The 20,524-nt window shown below is 37.6% G+C and overlaps 2 protein-coding genes and 1 long non-coding RNA gene across 3 annotated transcripts; 2 read left to right on the top strand and 1 right to left on the bottom strand.

Moving 5' to 3' along the window:
• Window positions 1–14: 14 nt before the first annotated feature.
• nol9 (nucleolar protein 9) lies at window positions 15–11,729 on the top strand. Its single transcript, XM_051880863.1, has 13 exons — window positions 15–394; window positions 771–1,318; window positions 2,121–2,343; window positions 3,226–3,356; window positions 3,590–3,734; window positions 4,240–4,336; window positions 5,550–5,647; window positions 5,826–5,987; window positions 6,279–6,528; window positions 6,650–6,764; window positions 7,047–7,221; window positions 7,418–7,551; window positions 11,339–11,729. Exons 2-13 carry the CDS (start codon window positions 830–832, stop codon window positions 11,459–11,461), a joined length of 2,142 nt encoding a protein of 713 aa, XP_051736823.1. The 5' UTR covers window positions 15–394; window positions 771–829; the 3' UTR covers window positions 11,462–11,729.
• Window positions 11,730–12,740: 1,011 nt separating this feature from the next.
• casp9 (caspase 9, apoptosis-related cysteine peptidase) lies at window positions 12,741–19,523 on the top strand. Its single transcript, XM_051880869.1, has 10 exons — window positions 12,741–13,086; window positions 14,154–14,352; window positions 14,511–14,618; window positions 15,656–15,708; window positions 17,331–17,507; window positions 17,612–17,701; window positions 17,955–18,102; window positions 18,466–18,654; window positions 18,772–18,881; window positions 19,263–19,523. The coding sequence occupies exons 1-10, from the start codon at window positions 12,955–12,957 to the stop codon at window positions 19,362–19,364; spliced, it is 1,308 nt and encodes a 435-aa protein (XP_051736829.1). The 5' UTR covers window positions 12,741–12,954; the 3' UTR covers window positions 19,365–19,523.
• A 13-nt stretch (window positions 19,524–19,536) lies between these two features.
• Window positions 19,537–20,523, bottom strand: LOC127505384 (uncharacterized). Its single transcript, XR_007927699.1, has 4 exons — window positions 20,306–20,523; window positions 20,089–20,197; window positions 19,863–19,918; window positions 19,537–19,765 (listed from the first exon to the last, which is right to left on the bottom strand). It is a non-coding gene; the product is annotated as an uncharacterized LOC127505384 (long non-coding RNA).
• Between the last annotated feature and the right edge of the window lies 1 nt (window position 20,524).

Genomic DNA, 20,524 nt, shown 5'->3' with positions numbered 1-20,524 from the left:
TACTGTCCACCACATGGCATATACGCTAACTGTGAGGCGCCAGTGCTGCACAAAATCGCTCTTGTTAGCCACCGAGTCGTATATTTAACATGTTTTACGCTTCATCTTTGTTTCTTTTATATTTATGCTTTCAAACGCATTCAGCAAACAGTGACAATCCGGTCTTAAAGCAGATCAAAAGGGGGAAATGAACGGCTTCGTTTCGATTAGTGAAGTGGAACCACAACAGCATCGTGCAGCGTGATTTTGATGTTTGCATGAAGCCACTGCCAGTTACATAGAAACAACAACATATTCACAGAAACTCTTTTTATACGTCTTTAACGTTTCTGATTTGATTCAAATCTTTTGGACGGGAGAATCGCCGGTTACAGCCGCTTCTCACTTTAAACAGGTCAGTAAACTAAGAACCACGAAAGTGGCTTTCCGTATCATATCTTAACAACAAATGATCTTACTAGTTGTTGGTAATAATGTAAGATACGACAATTTTGCACTATATTTCACCATCTGAATAAACTATGTATCTGTCTGTCTGTAATGTTACTCTTAAAAGTCTTTCTTTTCTTTTATTTGGTTAGTTTTTTTTTTTTCGTGTTTGTTTTTTTTGTTCGTTTCTTTCATACTTTTTCTTGAGTTTGTTTCTTTCATTTGTTCCTTTTTTTTCTTTTTTCTCAAATCTAGAAGGCAATTTAATGCCTTTCTCATAAATAAAACTTTTTTAGTGACACCAGATGTGCTGATCCCATCATTACTGTCTTCATTCACAGGTGTTCCCCTGCCCTGGATTTATGTTGTTTTTAGGCTCTTCGGAGTTCATCGGGTGACAATGAAAGTACACAAGGTTTCTTCTCGGTCCCAACACAAGCAACGAAATGCCACTAAACGTCACAATAAGAATAAATGGCACAAAAAAGTACGCAGTCTGGACTCGACTCTCCCAAATACAAGTCCTGGGACTGCAAAGTTGGAGCAACAGATAGCCAAAAGCGAAAAGCCCACAGTAAAAGGTTTGAAGAAGTTGTATGTGAAACCTGTGACTTTTATGCCTAAAAACAGTTGTGCCGAGGAGGAAAAGGTTAAGGCCACTTCTGTAACTTCAGCTCACGTCCACACAAATGGAGGCACAGAACTGGATGAAAGCAGCACTTCAGTAGACTCTCAAGGATGGAGTGAATATGCCAATAGTGTTCTTCAGAACGGCAAGGAGAGTTCAACCTTACCTGACACAGATGAGCAGAAGGAGGACGATCTTCAATTCCATGCCCACCTTGACCATACCCAGAACCGTGCTGTTTTAGTCATGAAACCAGGCCAGGTAGACTGATAATATCAGCTTTTAACCACTGTGATGTTGACTTGAATCAGTGATTTATTTCTTTATGTGTGCATGTACTGTTTTAGCAGTTGTTTAATGCCTGAATTTCTCTAGTGGTTGGCCAGTATGAGCTTTCCAACAGCAGAGGCATATATACCAACACCACGGTGGCCAATATAATGTTGATATATACACCTAAAGGCCAATTCACACTGCGCCGACAGATTACAGCATGCCAGTTCTCAAACATACTAATTCCAATTCAACATGTTGAATCGGCAAAAGCTCCGACAGACTCTGACAGATCCGACGAAGTGTCTGTTGCTTTTTCTCAGTGCAGTGTGAATTGGCCTTAATGTTTGAGATGGTCACAAAATTGCTAAAATTCAATAAACTTATTTTGCTCTGTTTGCTCAATTTGTGCATGCAACTTGTAAAAAAACATATAATCTGAATTTTTTTTTTTATTAAGGCTAGTATATTTGAAACTAACATGAACTACCAAGTCTGTTGTGTTTAATATTTTTATTAACTTATTTTTATTATCATTATTTTAGTATTAATATTGTGACTATTAACATTACAGCCAGTGGCTGCAAACTTTAAAACACTTAACTAATCTGGGGTGCATTTCCTGAAAGCATCATTAGTCAACTATGGTCGTAAGTCCCATTGAACTCTATTGGTAGCGACGGAACTTGCGACCGTAGTTCGTTTTGGGAAACACACCCCAGCCTGGCCAATATATCGATCCATCACTAGTTTCTGTACGTAGGCTGACTTGTGTCTGATGTGTGTGCAGGTCTTGTGTTTCCGTGGAAAGTGCCTGCTCACTTGCCTCTATGGTCATGTAGATGTGCTGGGCTTCACCATAGAGGAGGGCCAACAATCTTACCCCCTGTTCTCATCACCAACTCACTGCCCTCTCACCATCAAGGCCTTAGGAAACAACCCCCCTTACAGCAAGAACAAGAAAGAGGGGCTGCTGGAAGCAAAAGCCATTGTTCGCAAATATTTCTCTTCAGGTAGCATCATAAGTAGCATTCTGCCTTTATAACATTTTAATGACCTATTTTTTTCCCTCATATCGCCCTTTAAAGGGTTAGTTCACCCAAAAATGAAAATGTCATTAATTACTCACCCTCATGTCTTCTACACCCGTAAGGCCTTCATTCATCTTCAGAACACAAATTAAGATATTTTTGATTCGATGGCTCAATGAGGCCTGCATTCAAAGCAATGACATTTCCTCTCTCAAGATCCATAAAGCTACTAAAAACATATTTAAAACAGTTCATGTGAGTTCAGTGGTTCTACCTTAATATTATAAAGCGACGAGAATACTTTTTGTGCGGCAAAAAAACAAAATAACGACTTTTCAACAATATAGTGATAAGCCGATTTCAAAACACTGCTTCGGAGCTTTGCGAATCGAATCAGTGATTCGGATCTTGTATCAAACGTCTAAACTGCTGAAATCACGTGACTTTGGCGCTCCGAGTCACTGATTCGATTCGCAAAGCTCCGAAGCAGTGTTTTGAAATCGGCCCATCACTATATTGTTGAAAAGTCGTTATTTTGTTTTTTTGGTGCAAAAATATTCTCGTCGCTTTATAATATTAAGGTAGAACTACTGAACTTGCATGAACTGTTATAAATATGTTTTGAAAAAAGTAAGGTGCAATAAAATAAACACGTAAAAGAGTGTTTTGTTTTCTTTCCACTAATGAGAAACATGTTATGAAAAGCCAAATATCCCAAAATCTCAAAATTGACCCGTGCTTGAAAAAAGTGTTTTTGCCTGTTAGTGTTGCCTTTAATTTCTACCTGCAGCGAAGTTCTTTTTTGCACTCACTTTCTAAAATTCTGTTGCAATTTTTTTTTTTTTTTTTTTTTTTAATATCTAGAGCCAAGTAAAAAGCTCATGAGTGAGGTGGAGTCGGACTCCTGTGTGGTGCTTCTGGAACCTCTGGACACGCCGCTCACTCGCTTTCTCACCAGCTTCTCAGAACTCGCAGAGATATTCGGCCTCAACTCCGTAAGTCGGTGACATTTCAGGTTTTACATGTCCACGTTTAAATAGCTGATGTGTATATTGTGTGTGATTGTTAAAATACATTCCCAGTTTAATATGCAAAGGCAACTATAATTAAGCCATTTGTAGGTTGACTTCCAGAAGAATGTAAACACTATGGCTTTTGGGTGCTATCGACATTGAGCACCCTGGCATAGCAACAGATATATTTGTGTCTCTGTTTATGCGATCTGCAGAAGGAGATCAAGTCCCAGGCTGCCATTTATAACCCGGTTCTGTCAGCCGTGGGTGTAACAGCTTTGCGTGGACCCTGCGCACAGGGTCTGGTGATGTCACCTAGTTTCAGAGAAGCTATAAGCAGTTTGCACAGTGCCTGGGCAGGTAAATGTTAATAGTTGTTCAAACCATTTTTTGAAAGAATATTTAAAGGAATAGTTCACCCAAAAATTCAAATTGTCATTTACTCAACCTCATGTAATTCCAAACCTGTGTAACTTTCCTTCTTCTGCAGAACATAAAGAAGATAGTTCGCAATATTGTGTATACAATGGAAGTTAATGGTCACCAAAACTGTTATCATCTTGTGTTCTGTAGAGAAAGGAAAATCATGTAGGTTTGGAACAACATGAGGGTGAATGAATTAGGGCTGGGTTGATCTTTAGTCTGTGCTTCTTTCTGTTTATGTGTGAACAAAAATTCACTAAAGTTATGAAAGCCACTGTTTAAATTTTTAAATTTCAGTGACAAATTGGAATAGAAACAATTATATATTTAAAAAGTTGATATAAAACTGGTTTATGTGCAATTTAAATACTTAAATGCCATGTGCAGGGCTCCGTAGAAATGTATTCTGTCTAAAGCAATGTAAAATGTTTTTTGTCCACAGGGGAATTTGATCGCTGTCCCGTAATTCTGGTGTGTGGGGGGAAATCCTCTGGCAAGTCCACCTTCAATCGGCACCTTATTAACAGCCTGCTTAATCAGTGAGTTCAATCTGTTCATCAGTTTAGTAATTAGAGGATGAATAGGCTATATGCACGGTTACTTCCTGGTTGTCGCTAAGCCAGCTCGGGCATTTCCGGTGAACTGTTAGCTTCATTCTGTAGTTGCTGTACATCGACACAAAACCATCAATTTTTGACTTTTTAATGTTGTATTCATATTTTAATGCAGTTATCACATTTACCTAATTTGCCCATAAACCAGTTTTATTGATTGCAATAAAGACAAAGCTATTGGGAACGTTTAAAAACGCAGTGTCTGTAATTAGACACGCACACGCATTTTTTCCCTCAGCACTTCAAATGTTATTTTTAATGTGACGACCACAAACATTATTTGTTCATCCTTCTGAGATGGTCCCCATTGTAAAACCGAACGTTTAAAAATGTAGGAAATTCAACATTTGATAGAAAACACTTATTTAAAAATAAAAAAGACAATAATTACCACTTTAACCAGCAGGTGGTGGCAGAGTAGCATTTATTTGCGCATATATCAGCCATTTCCTCTAATGGTTTTTCACTTCGTTTTTGACTAAATATTAAACATTATAAAATAACTAGGTTTAAAAATACATTTAGTCAATGTTAAGTGAAATACTCAAAAAATCTTAAGAAAAACAATAACTTTTCTTGTGAATGAATGAGACAAAGCGAGCACCGCGCTTTCTCTTTGTAATCACAGCAGCTGTCAGTCAGTGCAGCACAAGATGAGTGATTTCAGCACACTTGTAAAAACACATTTTATTCAATTAATCTAACTAAAGTGCACAATAAATATTTAATTTTTGAAGCTTTTTTTCACATAAAAGTGTGGAAACTGATAGTCGAATTGAATTTAGCTGAGGAGGAACAATGAGGTACGTCTTTATTTATTTATTTTTTAAGCTGTCTTACGTTTGAATAACTAAATTAATGCTATGCCTGACTATTTAAGTGACTATATTCTGATTATAAACTAAGTATTACACTACTGATGCTCAACACACCAGCAAATGACATCTCACCGGAAGTTTTCGAGCTGGCTTATATTATTGCGGAAGTTCTAAAGAACGCTCCGTGCATATAGCCCATTGAGAATAATCTTGTGTTTTTGTAGACTAGCCTGCATGCCAAGTTGTGAGCATGATTTTAAGAAATGCACATGAATTTTAAGGTGACGTATTTCTCTCTCTACCTTGTTGTGTGTTTGCAGCACTGTAAGTGTAGAGTATTTGGAGTGTGATCTAGGCCAGACTGAGTTCACCCCTCCTGGATGCCTTTCCTTATGTACAGTTACAGAGCCACTGCTGGGTATGTGTCATACTCCAAGCTCTTCATTTCCATAATAACCAAATGAAGTACATTTTTCTTCATCAATATAATTTAAACTGATTCTGCTAATTCAAAAGACTGTCTTACATTTAGCATGTTGATTTTTTTTTTTTTTTTTTTTTTACCCAAACAAATTGTGATTGTGTTATTTTTTTAGGGCCTCCTTTCACACATCTGCGTGACCCAAAGCACATGGTGTATTATGGTCAGGCAGATTGTCAGGCTGACATTGATCGGTATCTGGAGTCTCTCAAATCCCTCTGGCGCCATGTCAGTGGAGAGAGTCCTGTCATCATCAATACTATGGGCTGGATCAAAGGTCAGAAAAAAAATTGTACATGAAATAGAATAAAATAGGAATATTGCACAAATATGGACTCATTATTGGATCTTGAATATTTTTGCAAATATTAGGGATCTCAAGCAATTTAATAACACAACATATATGAGTCAGGGACATAATTTAATGCAGTAATTTTTAATATAATTGTTCTGTTTTTTGTGTAAAATTGATAGCCCTAGTAAATATTAATATTCTTTTTTCATATAATAATTTTCATTTGAGTTTCTGGTACTAACTTGCTAACAAATGTCTTTCTCTCTTTCACAGGCCATGGCTTTCTGATACTGGTAGACCTCATTCGTCTTTTTTCCATTACGCATGTAGTGCAGCTGAGTTACGGAAATGCGCCACAGTGTCAGCTTCTCACCCCAGAGTTCCTAAGGACTGCCCACGGCTGGCAGACACACCCTCCGCAGTCCACTTTGACAGAGGAGCCAGCCAGTCACCTCACCACTCAATCTCATGTATTTCTCAATGTCCAATCAGAATTCGAAAGTGCTGGGAGGTCTGGAGAATTGTAAGACAGCCAGCTGCACCTTTTTGATTTTAACTGTAAAGATGTGAAGATATATCTAGGTCATCTTTGGCTAGTTCTACTTTACAAATCGAAGTAAATTCCCATCCTGCATTCCTCATAGGCAACATCAGCGCAGTAATGAGCTGCGAGACCTGGCTCTGCTCGGCTACTTCAGTAAACTGCAGTCCTCAGAACCTGGTCCTATCCGCCCGCTTCACTGCTTCATACCCTACCAGGTTTTTTTATTTATTTTCAATTTCTATTATTTTTTTGGAGAGTTACATCCAAAAAACATTTGAACGCACACAGCTTTAAAGTTTAGATACTCATTGTGATCCAGTGTGTGAAGCGCATGGTCCAAAAGGGAAAGGTGTATAATAGGTATCAGTCAAGTGAAAGACATGTGCCCTCTAGTGGTTAAGTATGAAAGTGCAATTAAAGGGATAGATGTCCCATATTATAATTTTTTTCCTGTTCATGTTTTATGTGAACACTGTTTTTGTGCTCTATTATTGCAGGTCCCACACTCATCAGTGGCTATAGGGGTAACACACTGTGAGGTCGCTCCCAACAACGTCCTTTATGCGGTTAATGCCAGTATAGTAGGGTTATGCTGTCTGAGTGAGAAGGTTGTGGGCAGAGGAGGTCCTGTTGTACTCTCCCAAACTCCTATCTGTCAATGTGTGGGCTTAGGTGTGTATTCAAGGTCTTTAATATGTGGATCTGAGATGGAAATGTCAAATTGCAAAGCATATGTTGTTGCATTACAAATATTCATTATACATCATGCAGACTTAGAAGTATAAAGATATGAAACTTATATAAAAATAAAGAGAGAAAACCTTTCCTTAAACTGTAATTTACTTTTACCTGCTGTTGTGTTTTTAAGGTGTTCTGAGAGGGGTAGACATGGCACGAGGGCTGTACTTTCTGGTTACTCCAGTGTCTCCCTCTGTCCTGAGGAACGTGAACTGTCTTCTGCTGGGAGAGATCACTCTGCCTAAAATAATGCTCACCAAGCAGGTATGTAAATCAGCAATATACACTACCATTCAAAACCTTGGGGTTGGTCATTTTATTTTAAATAAGTCTCTTATGCTCATCAAGACTACATTTATTTGATCAACCATTCAGTAAGAAAAAGTAATGTTGTGAAATAGTATTACAATTTAAAATAACTGTTTTCTATTTCAAAATGTAGTTTATTTCTGTGATGGCAAAGCTGAGTTTTCAGCAGCATCATTTCAGTCTTCAGTGTCACATGAAACTTCAGAAATCAGTCTAATATGCTCATGTTCAATAGACATTTCTTAGTATTATAATCAATGTTTAAAACAGTTGTGCTGCTTAATATTTTTCTGTAAATATTTTATATTTTTATTGATATATAATATTTTTCTAACAATATAAAAGTCTTTAGTCACTTTTGATCAATTTAATGTGTCCTCGCCGAATAAAAGTGTTTAAGTACTAATGTTAAAAATCCTATTGATCCCAAACTTTTTAATGGTAGTGTAGATCATTGACATCCGTAAAATGGTTAAAGGGTCCTTGTTTTGTTATTTAATGGGTCATTTTTAAGTGTCATTAGACATTTACAAACCGTTGGAGTACACTTTACTCACTGAATATAGGGTACAGGTTATATATAATAATTTGTGTAATGGCTAAATGTTCAAGTGTTGACAGGTTATCCAACTTGATGGGTCTTTGTTGTCAGTTAAACCCTCTACAATGCGAGTAAAACACTTGCATATGCGACTACTCTGGGCGACTAAATAATGTCTATCATTAGCCATAGGCTAATAAATTCTTAGATTTTACTCGCCAGTGTGGGTGTTAGACGTTAAATATTAGCATAGATATATTTTCACACGCTGAACATTTTGAGTTTCGCTCTCCACCAAGCGATCTGTACGATTTCAATTCAGCTCAATAGATTCCTGTATTTGACGCAAAGTGTGTCTCTAGTGCGAAGGTACACGAGTCGCCGTCGCTTTACTGAGAGCGCTGTGTTTCTCACACACACACACACACACACACACACACACACACACACAGAGAGAGGGAGTGTGAGTCTTAAGCCCGGAACACACCAAGCCGACGGTCAGCCGTCAGGCAGTGTTTGTTCGTCGGCCGACTAAGTTTTCTCAGTGTGTTCCGCACCGTCAGCTGCTCGCCGGGTCAGTCGGGCCATCTGATCATTCTGATTGGCTGTTCAGCTACTGCCACCGCCTGGTACGGAAATGCATTTCTTCTTAAGCAGACACAGAACGGATGTGCTACTTGGCCGTCGGGTGTCGAGCGTCGGCTTGACATAGATACAACTTTGGACCCAGACGCTGCCGACGTGAGCCAACCCCGCAGTCTTCTTTCGTCACCACTAGTTTGTCGGCGTCGGCTTGGTGTGTTCCGGGCTTCACATAACACGTAGAATCGACGCGCTACATGTAAATTATATTCTTTGTTGCATTTTCCCGTTAAAATAACGGAGTTCATTTGGTATTATTCAGCTTTTAAGAAAATGCAGAAGAGATGTCGGATTGCCGGTTTCTCTGGTAGTGGGCGGAACTAATGCGCAAACGGCGATCTCATTGGCTGGCGCTCATCTATTACTGTCCGTTTTGATATCAGCAAATCAGTTCGAGCGAACGCCGACAACGTGATTAATATTCATGAACCCAGGAGCTCATCAATTCTTATTGCGTTTATAATATTAGTAATAGAATTAGTAGTAGTATTTTTATCTTTTAATAATAATTACTATAATATATTACTATTATCTATTTTTTTTTTTTTTGACAAACACTGAATGACCAACAATATCTTAAGCACCACCACCAGTCCTAAGTACAATTAAAATGACAAATATGCATTCATACATGGTTGCCAAGTTTTAGTTCTAATTGCTAAAGTTCTATCATTAAATAGTGCTTGATTATCATAATATCATAATATAATGCTTGATTGACTTATGTTAAGAGTGCACGTTCAGATATTTAAAAAGCTGTGCCATTTTACAAAGATAAGCTGATTTGGTGGAATATAGTGTGTGTGTGTGTGTGTGTGTATACAGTGGGTATGGAAAGTATTCAGACCCCCTTAAATTTTTCACTCTGTTATATTGCAGCCATTTGCTAAAATCATTTAAGTTCATTTTTTTCCCTCATTAATGTACACACAGCACCACATATTGACAGAAAAACACAGAATTGTTGACATTTTTGCAGATTTATTAAAAAAGAAAAACTGAAATATCACATGGTCCTAAGTATTCAGACCCTTTGCTGTGACACTCATATATTTAACTCAGGTGCTGTCCATTTCTTCTGATCATCCTTGAGATGGTTCTACACCTTCATTTGAGTCCAGCAGTGTTTGATTATACTGATTGGACTTGATTAGGAAAGCCACACACCTGTCTATATAAGACCTTACAGCTCACAGTGCATGTCAGAGCAAATGAGAATCATGAGGTCAAAGGAATTGCCTGAAGAGCTCAGAGACAGAATTGTGGCAAGGCACAGATCTGGCCAAGGTTACAAAAAAAATTCTGCTGCACTTAAGGTTCCTAAAAGCACAGTAGCCTCCATAATCCTTAAATGGAAGACGTTTGGGACGACCAGAACCCTTCCTAGAGCTGGCCATCCGGCCAAACTGAGCTATCAGGGGAGAAGAACCTTGGTGAGAAAGGTAAAGAAGAACCCAAAGATCACTGTGGTTGAGCTCCAGAGATGCAGTCGGGAGATGGGAGAAAGTTGTAGAAAGTCAACCATCACTGCAGCCCTCCACCAGTCAGGGCTTTATGGCAGAGTGGCCCGACGGAAGCCTCTCCTCAGTGCAAGACACATGAAAGCCCGCATGGTGTTTGCTAAGATAGTGAGAAATAAGATTCTCTGGTCTGATGAGACCAAGATAGAACTTTTTGGCCTTAATTCTAAGCGGTATGTGTGGAGAAAACCAGGCACTGCTCATCACCTGTCCAATACAGTCCCAACAGTGAAGCATGGTGGTGGCAGCATCATGCTGTGGGGTGTTTTTCAGCTGCAGGGACAGGACGACTGGTTGCAATCGAGGGAAAGATGAATGCGGCCAAGTACAGGGATATCCTGGACGAAAACCTTCTCCAGAGTGCTCAGGACCTCAGACTGGGCCGAAGGTTTACCTTCCAACAAGACAATGACCCTAAGCACACAGCTAAAATAACGAAGGAGTGGCCTCACAACAACTCCGTGACTGTTCTTGAATGGCCCAGCCAGAGCCCTGACTTAAACCCAATTGAGCATCTCTGGAGAGACCTAAAAATGGCTGTCCACCAACGTTTACCATCCAACCTGACAGAACTGGAGAGGATCTGCAAGGAGGAATGGCAGAGGATCCCCAAATCCAGGTGTGAAAAACTTGTTGCATCTTTCCCAAAAAGACTCATGGCTGTATTAGATCAAAAGGGTGCTTCTACTAAATACTGAGCAAAGGGTCTGAATACTTAGGACCATGTGATATTTCAGTTTTTCTTTTTTAATAAATCTGCAAAAATGTCAACAATTCTGTGTTTTTCTGTCAATATGGGTTGCTGTTTGTACATTGAGGGAAAAAAATGAACTTAAATGATTTTAGCAAATGGCTGCAATATAACAAAGAGTGAAAAATTTAAGGGGGTCTGAATACTTTCCATACCCACTGTGTGTATGTGTGTATATATATATATATATATATAATCAGTCTGGCAAGTAGCCAATGGCGACTCTATTGCCAAGGTGTGCATAGAGGTTTGCAGTTGTACTTAACCTCTCTCTTTCTCTTGTTCCAGCATGGAGTTGAAGGAGATTTACCTTACGTCACCACAGACTACAGCTTTGAAGCCAAAGGGGCAGGAAAGCTTCACATCTACAAAGGACTGACAAGACCTGGTTTTATAAAGTCAAATAACTAAGCTCTTCTGTATGGACTCTACTTTCTGTGAATGACATTTGTATCCTGGTATTTGTTTTATACCAATAATAACTGAGGTAAAATTTGCCATTGAATGTACAAATCTACACAAGTATCTTGGCTTTTGGAACTGTATACGATGGAGTGTATGAGTGCATATGTCGTTTCTTTATCTATTGTTGAATGGCTCCGTGTTTAAGATCTATATGGGAAACTTGTTTTGATTTGCTGTACTGTTACAGTTTGTCAACATGTCGTTAAGAATGTCATTAAGAGTCTTTGTTTTCTTTTCCCAAGTCACATTCCCAAACCAAGATAATGCAGACTGTAAAATATTAAAGTGGGTTTCATTTTTGTGAAGAAATTAGTTTTGATTTTTGCAAATGTCAATGAACAAGACTAAGTAGTTTTTAAAATTGAGAAGTAAACAGATCAGCACACAATTCTCCAATAACTGCTGTAACGATAACAAAACTGCTTGTTTTTCTGTTAAATTATTTTAATGCAACTTATTTTGAATGTTGTCTTGGCTCTTGCATGTTTGTTGCCAACACAATTGCTTGCAAGATGCCTTAGTTTATTCACATCTGCATTTAATCTGTGCATTAGATATGAGCATATAGATTACACACACACAAAACACTGGCTTTTCACTGAACAGCATCTGCCTTCTTTTGCTGCTTAATTCATGTATTTAATTTGAAGAGGAAGAGCCGAAATGACTTTTACCAGTAGGTGGCAATACAATTCAGCAATTTTCACTTTTTGTAACTAAAACTTACTGGCATTATTTTTTTACATAGAATACTGCCAAAGCAGTACACACACAAACTGACAGAAAAGAGAAATAATAGAATTTAAAATAAAAAAAAACAAGATGTCAGAATTTACCATCACATCATGGTAAATTATGCAAACAAAATTATAAGGAAAAATGGCAGGAGACTAATAAGAGAAAAAAAGCTGCTCAATATAATAACATTACATACTCATAGCTTTTTTTACTTTAACAATTACACAGAGCTCTACAGTATTGTTTAATGTTATGTATGATTTAGAAAATTATATTTTACGTAGGCAATAAGTTTTTTTCTATTCCATAGACATTGAAATTATTATATCCCCTCCATCCAGTTATAAAACTACGTTTAGCTTCCTACTTATGAAGTTTTCTATTTCATTACTACAGAAATTACATGAGTAATCTATTTTCAAGTTAAAACGTCACAGTTTCACTGTTTACTTCTGTAAACACCTGACCAACCCATAGTCAATGACGTCATCGTCAGCGTGTTGTAAACAAGGAAGAGAATTAAAGCACCGAGCGAGGAGACGATTGTTCTGTGTTGATTAAAAGCTAGTTCAACTCAATTCAAGCATTATAGTTTTTACGCGTTTACTGTAGATTACTTCAACAAAATAATTAACAAAAAAATAAGTTATATTGAAAACGTCTCATAGTCATAAACACTTTAATACCGAATCGTTGCCAGAATGGTCCCTAATCACAGACTGATTCTTCAGCGGCACAGGCGTGATCTAGTCACGGCATTAAATCCTGCTGACATCTGCGATGGGCTTTTGTCAAAGGGGGTCTTCACCCAGGACATGATCGATGAAATACAGGTAATAGTGATGTCTTTGTTCTCATATAGCCTGAGACGGGATTGTTAAAGTTTACACGCGGTCTTAAAGGAACAGTACACCAATAAATTATAATTTATGTTATTTGTTTACTCACCCTTATTAAACTAGTATGACTTTAGTTCTTTTGTGGAACACAGAAGGAGATGTTTGGTCCCAGACATCATTCACTTTCATTCCTGATTTTAACATTTAAAGGATTAGTCCACTTTTAAATACAATTTTCCTGATAATTTACTCACCCCCATGTCATCCTCGATGTTCATGTCTTTCTTTCTTCAGTCGTAAAGAAATTAATGTTTTTGATGAAAACATTCCAGGGTTATTCTCCTTATAGTGGACTTCAATGGCCTCCAAACGGTTGAAGGTCAAAATTACAGTTTCAGTGCAGCTTCAAAGGGCTTTAAACGATACCAGACGAGGAATAAAGGTCTTATCTAGCGAAACGATCGGTCTTTTTCGACAAAAATACAACTGTATATGTTCTATATAAACAGATGATCGCCTTGCGCGTGCTTACGCTTTCCGCATTCTTCAAAAAGCTTACGCTGCATGTCCTACGCCTTCCCTATTCAACTTACAGAAAAAACGTAACTGGCGCCGCGTTCGTTCCGTAAGTTGAATAGGGAAGTTGAATATACAGTTGTATTTTTGTCGAAAAAGACCGATCGTTTCGCTAGATAAGACCTTTATTCCTCGTCTGGTATCGTTTAAAGCCATTTGAAGCTGCACTGAAACTGTAATTTTGACCTTCAACCGTTTGGAGGCCATTGAAGTCCGCTATAAGGAGAATAACCCTGGAATGTTTTCATCAAAAACCATAATTTCTTTTCGACTCAAGAAAAAAAGACATGAACATCTTGGATGACATGGGGGTGAGTAAATTATCAGGAAAATTTAATTTAAAAGTGGACTAATCCTTTAATTCAAACTGCCGTGCTTCAGACAGGATGTTCATTTGTTAATAACGTGCATTGTTTAGTTTCCCGTTATGAAGGTAAGACGATATGCCATTGTTCATTCGTGAAACATTATTTTTCTCCTAACAGAGCAAGGAAACCAAACGAGACCAAGCCAGGCAACTGGTGACAGACTTGGAGACGAGAGGGAGTCAGGCTTTCCCAGCCTTCCTGGAGTGCCTGCGTGAGACTGGCCATCATGATCTCGTAGAGCTCCTTCAGAGTGGAGATAGTGCTCATCGGCCTCCTCCCATCCCAGTACAGCCTTCACTGATCCCTCTGCCTGTCCGTAAGTGTTACTTCTATAATACAGTGGAACATAAAACACCCTACCCATGATCCCACCGAGATGTGTCTGTAATTGGTACTATGATTTTTCAATAACAACATAAAAGAAAGAAAGCACATGTTATATATAGAGATGTCTGATCTTATGATTCAAAACAGAAAATCCAAAATGTACTAAAAAGCCAGACAGACCTGATCTCACTCCTCCAGTAGCAGTCGTACCATTGAGACCAGTAAGCCTGCCTGTGGTCAAGCCTCCTAGCCCACGTAAGTCACTGTCATGAAAAACAGCTTCCTATATTTTTAATTCTCAATAAATGTTCATTTTCATCTGTTTAATACTATACATTTAAAAATTACTTAAAGTCACAATGAAATCAAAATTGACAATTCTTATTTTTTATGAAATATTACTATATTTATTATAAATGATTTATCCGTGCACATCATTATTTTTTTTTACGATTCATGAGGGCAGGACAACCTACCACTGACAAGAAATCACAGCAATAGAGTGCAACAGTCGGGTTCCGGAAGTAAAATATCCAATCATTTTTTCCTTAGAGAAACTGATTTTTAACAATAACTTATAAACCTTTAAAGACAGCCCTACTGTGAGCTACAAGGTTGTTAATCTATGTTATTTGCTTCTGTTGAAGCCATCAACACGCATTATTTCAATTCATTTATCAAATAATCGTGTTCAACAGCAGAATTCATGGTGAAAAACTACATTACCCATGATGCTGTACAGAAGAGTCTACCAATCAGTCGCCACAAGCAAAATGCACCAAAAGAGCTCTTTAGCTCCGCCCACTCGCATGAAGCACTGCGAACATAATCGAGTCGGTCTCCCTACGTTCTCAAAATACTTAAATGTGTGTGTATGTGTGTGTATATATATTATATATATATATATATAATCGCAATGCTTCATGGGATTGTAGTTCTTTCCCTCAATAAAGCCGTTAAGTACACAGTCTTGTACCTTTGTATTTTTGTCCGATTTTCAAATACTTTTTGCTTCAAATCAAAGTTTGTAATGTTACGATTCCCCTTGTAGCTGGTTGGCTTGATTTATGGCTTATAATGCTTCAACAAAGACTTGAATGGAATGGAGAAATGAATGGAAAAACTACTTATGAAAAGCCACTGAAAAAATGGGCGGACACTGTTGAACTCAATGATCCAACGATCCAATCAATTCCTGATGGACTTTTTTTTTTTCTTGTTTGAGAAGCTGTTTCACTATTGCAACTTCCATTTCATGCCGACTTTAACTTTGGATTTATGCATGTCCACAGCTTCTGAAGCACAAAGGGTGAGACATGACAGGCTGAGACGTGACAGTATACAGGTAATCCTGTTCACTCATTGACACTGCTCACTAATAATTGAGTACAAGTGTTCTTACTTTTGTGTGCAGAAAAGGTTCTCAAACAAGTGTATCATGGTTTCCACAAAAATATTTTTTAATAGTAATTAATAATTGTATTAATAGTTTATACATTTTAATAATAATATATTTTTTATTTTAAAGGGATAGTTCACCCAAAAATGAAAAATTGATGTTTATCTGCTTACCCCCAGGGCGTCCAAGATGTAGGTGACTTTGTTTCTTCAGTAGAACACAAATGATGATTTTTAACTCCAACCGTTGCGGTCTGTTAGTCGTATAATGCATGTCAATGGGAACTCCATCTATAAGAATAAAAAAACAAAACATGTACAGACAAATCCAAATTAAACCCTGCGGCTCGTGACGATACATTGATATCCTAAGACACAAAACGATCGGTTTGTGTGAGAAACCGAACAGTATTTATATAATTTTTTACCTATAATACACCACTATGTCCAACTGCCTTGAGCGCACGCACGGCATCCGGTGTGTGAGGTCTGAATGCACTCTGATGCCGGAAGTGATCGCTCGCACTCATTGACATATACACGCGAGAGATCACTTCCGTCATCAGAGCGCATTTTCAGACCTCACCAACCGGATGCTCAAGGCAGTTGGACATAGTGGTGTATTAGAGGTAAAAAAATGATATAAATACTGTTGGGTTTCTCGCACAAACCGATCGTTTCATGTCTTAGGACATCAATGTGTCGTCACGAGCCGCAGGGTTTAATTTGGATTTGTCTGTGCATGTTTTTTTGACTCTTATAGATGGAGTTCCCATTGACAAGCATTATACGACTGACAGACTGCAACGGTTGGAGTTAAAAATCATCATTTGTGTTCTACTGAGGAAACAAAGTCACCTACATCTTGGATGCCCTGGGGGTAAGCAGATAAACATCAAATTTTCATTTTTGGGTGAACTATCCCTTTAACAGACATACATTTTAATATTTTACTACAGTATACACTACTGTTCAAAAGTTTAGGGTCAGTAAGTTTGGAGTAACATAGTTACATACAGTTAAAAATATATTAAAATAGAAAATATTTCTGTTTTTACTGTATTTTTATCAAATAAATGCAGTCTTAGTAAGGATAAGAGGCTTCTTCTAAAAACATAAAAAAATCTTACCGACTCCAAACTTTTGATCGATAGTGTATGTTCAAATTGTATATTAGCCTATGACACATGAACCATTTTTATGCAAAACCCTATTCAGGATTGAGCTATAATGTATATTTTTGTTACTCTGAAATAAGTAAAACTTAATTAATGTTAATAATCATGCATTTGAGTTGGTTCTAAATGTTCATCTTAAATTTAAAGAAACAAAGTGCAAACTTATTGGTGAATCATGATATCTGCATATCTGTGTTCACACAAGTTTTTAGTGTTTTCAGTTTTGTGTGAAAACTTCAATCATAGAAATTGTCAGGGAACACAGAGAACATGCTTGTGGAATAACAGAGAAATAATTCTGTTTCACAAGCTGAATCAAGTGCTTGAGTTTAGACTGAAGTTTTTGCACAAATTGCTTTATTGCAACTCCCACGCTTTATTTTTTGTACAGTGCTACAAAATGGATGCCAGTCCGTGTGGGATCTGCCTGATTATAAACAATGTCGATTTTGAACCAGCCTCTGAACTAAAAGATCGAAAGGGGTCCAACATTGACTGTGACAAGATGGAGAATAGATTTAAAGCTCTCAACTTTGAGGTTATTGTGAAAAGGAACTTGAAACACATAGTAAGCACAGTATTTCCTCTTCTTCTCACTGTAAACATAGCTGAAAGACAAATGGCCAACTGTCCTTAATATATTTCACAAACATTTTTGCCCCCCCTCTGTAGCATATAAAACATGCAATGTCATCTTTAGCAAAGAGAGATCATTCTGCGTATGACTGCTGTGTGGTGATCATCCTTTCACATGGTACTGAGGTAAAACAAGTTGCACATATAGATTTATTTATTTATTTATTTTTTAAAAAGAGGATATATGCTATATTTGCTTTTACACTAAGACACTAAGATTATTAGTTGCTCAACAAAGAAGTACAACCTCACTTTTGTTTGCATTAGCAATTTTAATTTCTTCCTCTTTTTGTAGAACACCATCATGCTTTTCCATTACAAAAAGATTAGTTCTATTTTCTCATTCTACTCTGGTGCTTGACATTTCTCTAATGTTTAGGCAAACCACAATCGTTTCCCTGGAGCAGTTCATGGTGTTGATGGACAAGTTGTCCCAGTTCAGTTAATCACAAACTACCTCAATGGCCAGAACTGTCCTTCTCTGCAGGGCAAGCCCAAGCTGTTCTTCATCCAGGCCTGTGGCGGAGGTGGGCATCTCAGAAATCTTTCACAAGTCTCGTAGCCATTTAGTGTTGTTCAGTGAATTTTCATGGTTGAAATCCAGTCATTTCAATAGGAATCCACTCGATTGGGAATTTCGCAATGAGTTCAAGTTGGTCACGCTGTGTTGACCAACCGAAAGTGGCTTGGTTTGAAAGTGACTTCTGTGTGAGCTGTGCTTCATACATTGCTACGTTATTAACAATAGACACTGCATCTTTTGCATTTTTAAAATTTTACCAAAATTTTGCAAAATAATATGACCGCACCTAAACACAACCCAAGGTTTTTTTAAATTGAATATTTCTAGTTTTTCATATATTGCAAACTTCTTTTGTGTGCACCTGTAGGTGAGAAGGACACAGGTTTTGAGGTTTCTCCAGATGAGGTGGAACCCTCTTTGGGTGGGATAGATGACCAGATGGACGCCATTCCCATGTCCTCCAGCAGTGACTCTCTCAGCACATCTGATGAACTTGATGCTCGGGCCACTTTGCCCACACCCAGCGACATCCTGGTGTCCTACTCAACCTTTCCAGGTCTGTTTTGGTCATGTTGTGCCTTAAACATGTTGTTTGTTTGAATAATATTTCAGAGAGACAAACATTTTGATTGCCAAATACAAATGGCTGATCTACATGCTAATGTATTTGCAGGCTATGTCTCTTGGAGGGACACGGAGGCCGGCTCCTGGTATGTGGAGAATCTTGATCGTGTGCTTAAGGAGAATGTTGCCACAGATGATCTAGTGACCATGCTGATGATGGTACGTCTTTGTCCTGTAAAGCTTCTTAAAACTTTTTTTAAAGACAGAGGCAGCCACTAATAGATGCAATAAATATATCCTCAAAAGTGGAAAAAATAACAAACCAACCTCTATAATAATGCTACAGATTAGGGTAGAGCAGTATGACAGTATGTACCATATCAAACAGTAGATATTCTGTTTTACAACTGATAAGTAATTTTAAAAGGGATCGACACTAAGCAAGAACTAACTGATCCCTAATCGGATCAGGCATAACATTATGACCACTGACAGTTGAAGTGAATAATACTGATTATCTCCTCATCACGGCACCTGTTAGTGGGTGGGATATATTAGGCAGCAAGTGAACATTTTGTCCTCAATATCTGTTTTCTTTAGGTAAATGCTGCTGTCTCCCAAATATCTGCCAAAGGCCTGTATAAACAAATGCCCGGATCTTTCAACTTCCTCCGAAAACATCTCTACTTTCAGTCTTTGTAATCATGATGGCTTGAAGATCTGCAGTATGTTTCTGAATGCTGTGTTCCATTAGAAAACTATGTACACTATTCCCTTGGAATATGATGAACTTGTGATGTGTCATAAAAACATATTTGTTGTTTTTTTTTTTACATCATAAACTGAACCATGTGATCAGAACATTTGACTGGAATTCTTGTTTTTAACATTTTTATATTTTTAAATTAGCAAACAATCACCATTAATACTTTGTTACTATTATTGTTCATTTTATAAGTGCAATTTGTTTATTTTTCATCCGTAGTGTGCAGCAAGAGGAGGACAATAGACTTTTGGTGCACTTCTGGTTCAGTTGTGGTATTGAAAAGTGGTTAACTGTCACACCATGTTCTCAGGAATTACCCAATTGCATACTCTGCAGCCTTTGAATAAAAAAAATAAAAAATGTATAAGATATTTATATAAGAAGTAGAAATATAAAAAAAGAAAATTATAGTTCTTGTAATCAGACAAACTTACGTAGGTTTCTCATAGGAAATCGATGGAGAGGAAGGAAATGAATAGGTCCACACACACTATAACACGAAGAAAACACATGATAGCAAATGAGTCTCGACTTTGTTTCTGAGAACATGAAAGTAAAGAAAGATATGACTTTTTTTTTTTTGGTGAAGTGAATTTTAACAGACTTGTCTTATTAACTTGGTTGGTAATAGGCTCCATCTGTTGCAAAAACAGAACATACCTGTTTTTTTCCTTTTGTGCTTTCACCTTTGGATAGATTAAATAAATAGGAACAAACCATCTGCATGAGTGAACAAAAAAGGACATGTTTGCAATCTGATCCATCCAAGCTGCGGGAGGAAAACGGAAAGGTCATAATGCTTGTTTTATGGTCATAGTAGCCACTTAGAGGCAACAGAATCAAATAGTTTTCAGCTTTTTATGTTTGTCTTACCGACCTCAGTTGCTGTTATCAACCTGTGTGGGCAGATCTTGGAAACTGCAGCTTACTTTCAAAATGACATCAGTCTTTTAAGATGTCCAAACAGGCAGACATAAATAGCTTTAACTGAAACGTGCCACCCTAAATAAAGCCGGTCAAATGCAGTAAATAATAGCTTGAATCCAAAATGAAAAGATAGTGTTTGTGAAGTGAGAAGACACAGTGAGGGAGGAGG

This window comes from Ctenopharyngodon idella, chromosome 22, assembly GCF_019924925.1.
Source record: "Ctenopharyngodon idella isolate HZGC_01 chromosome 22, HZGC01, whole genome shotgun sequence".
NCBI classification, from domain to species: Eukaryota; Metazoa; Chordata; class Actinopteri; order Cypriniformes; family Xenocyprididae; genus Ctenopharyngodon; species Ctenopharyngodon idella.
This window is presented reverse-complemented; position numbering and strand designations above follow the sequence as displayed.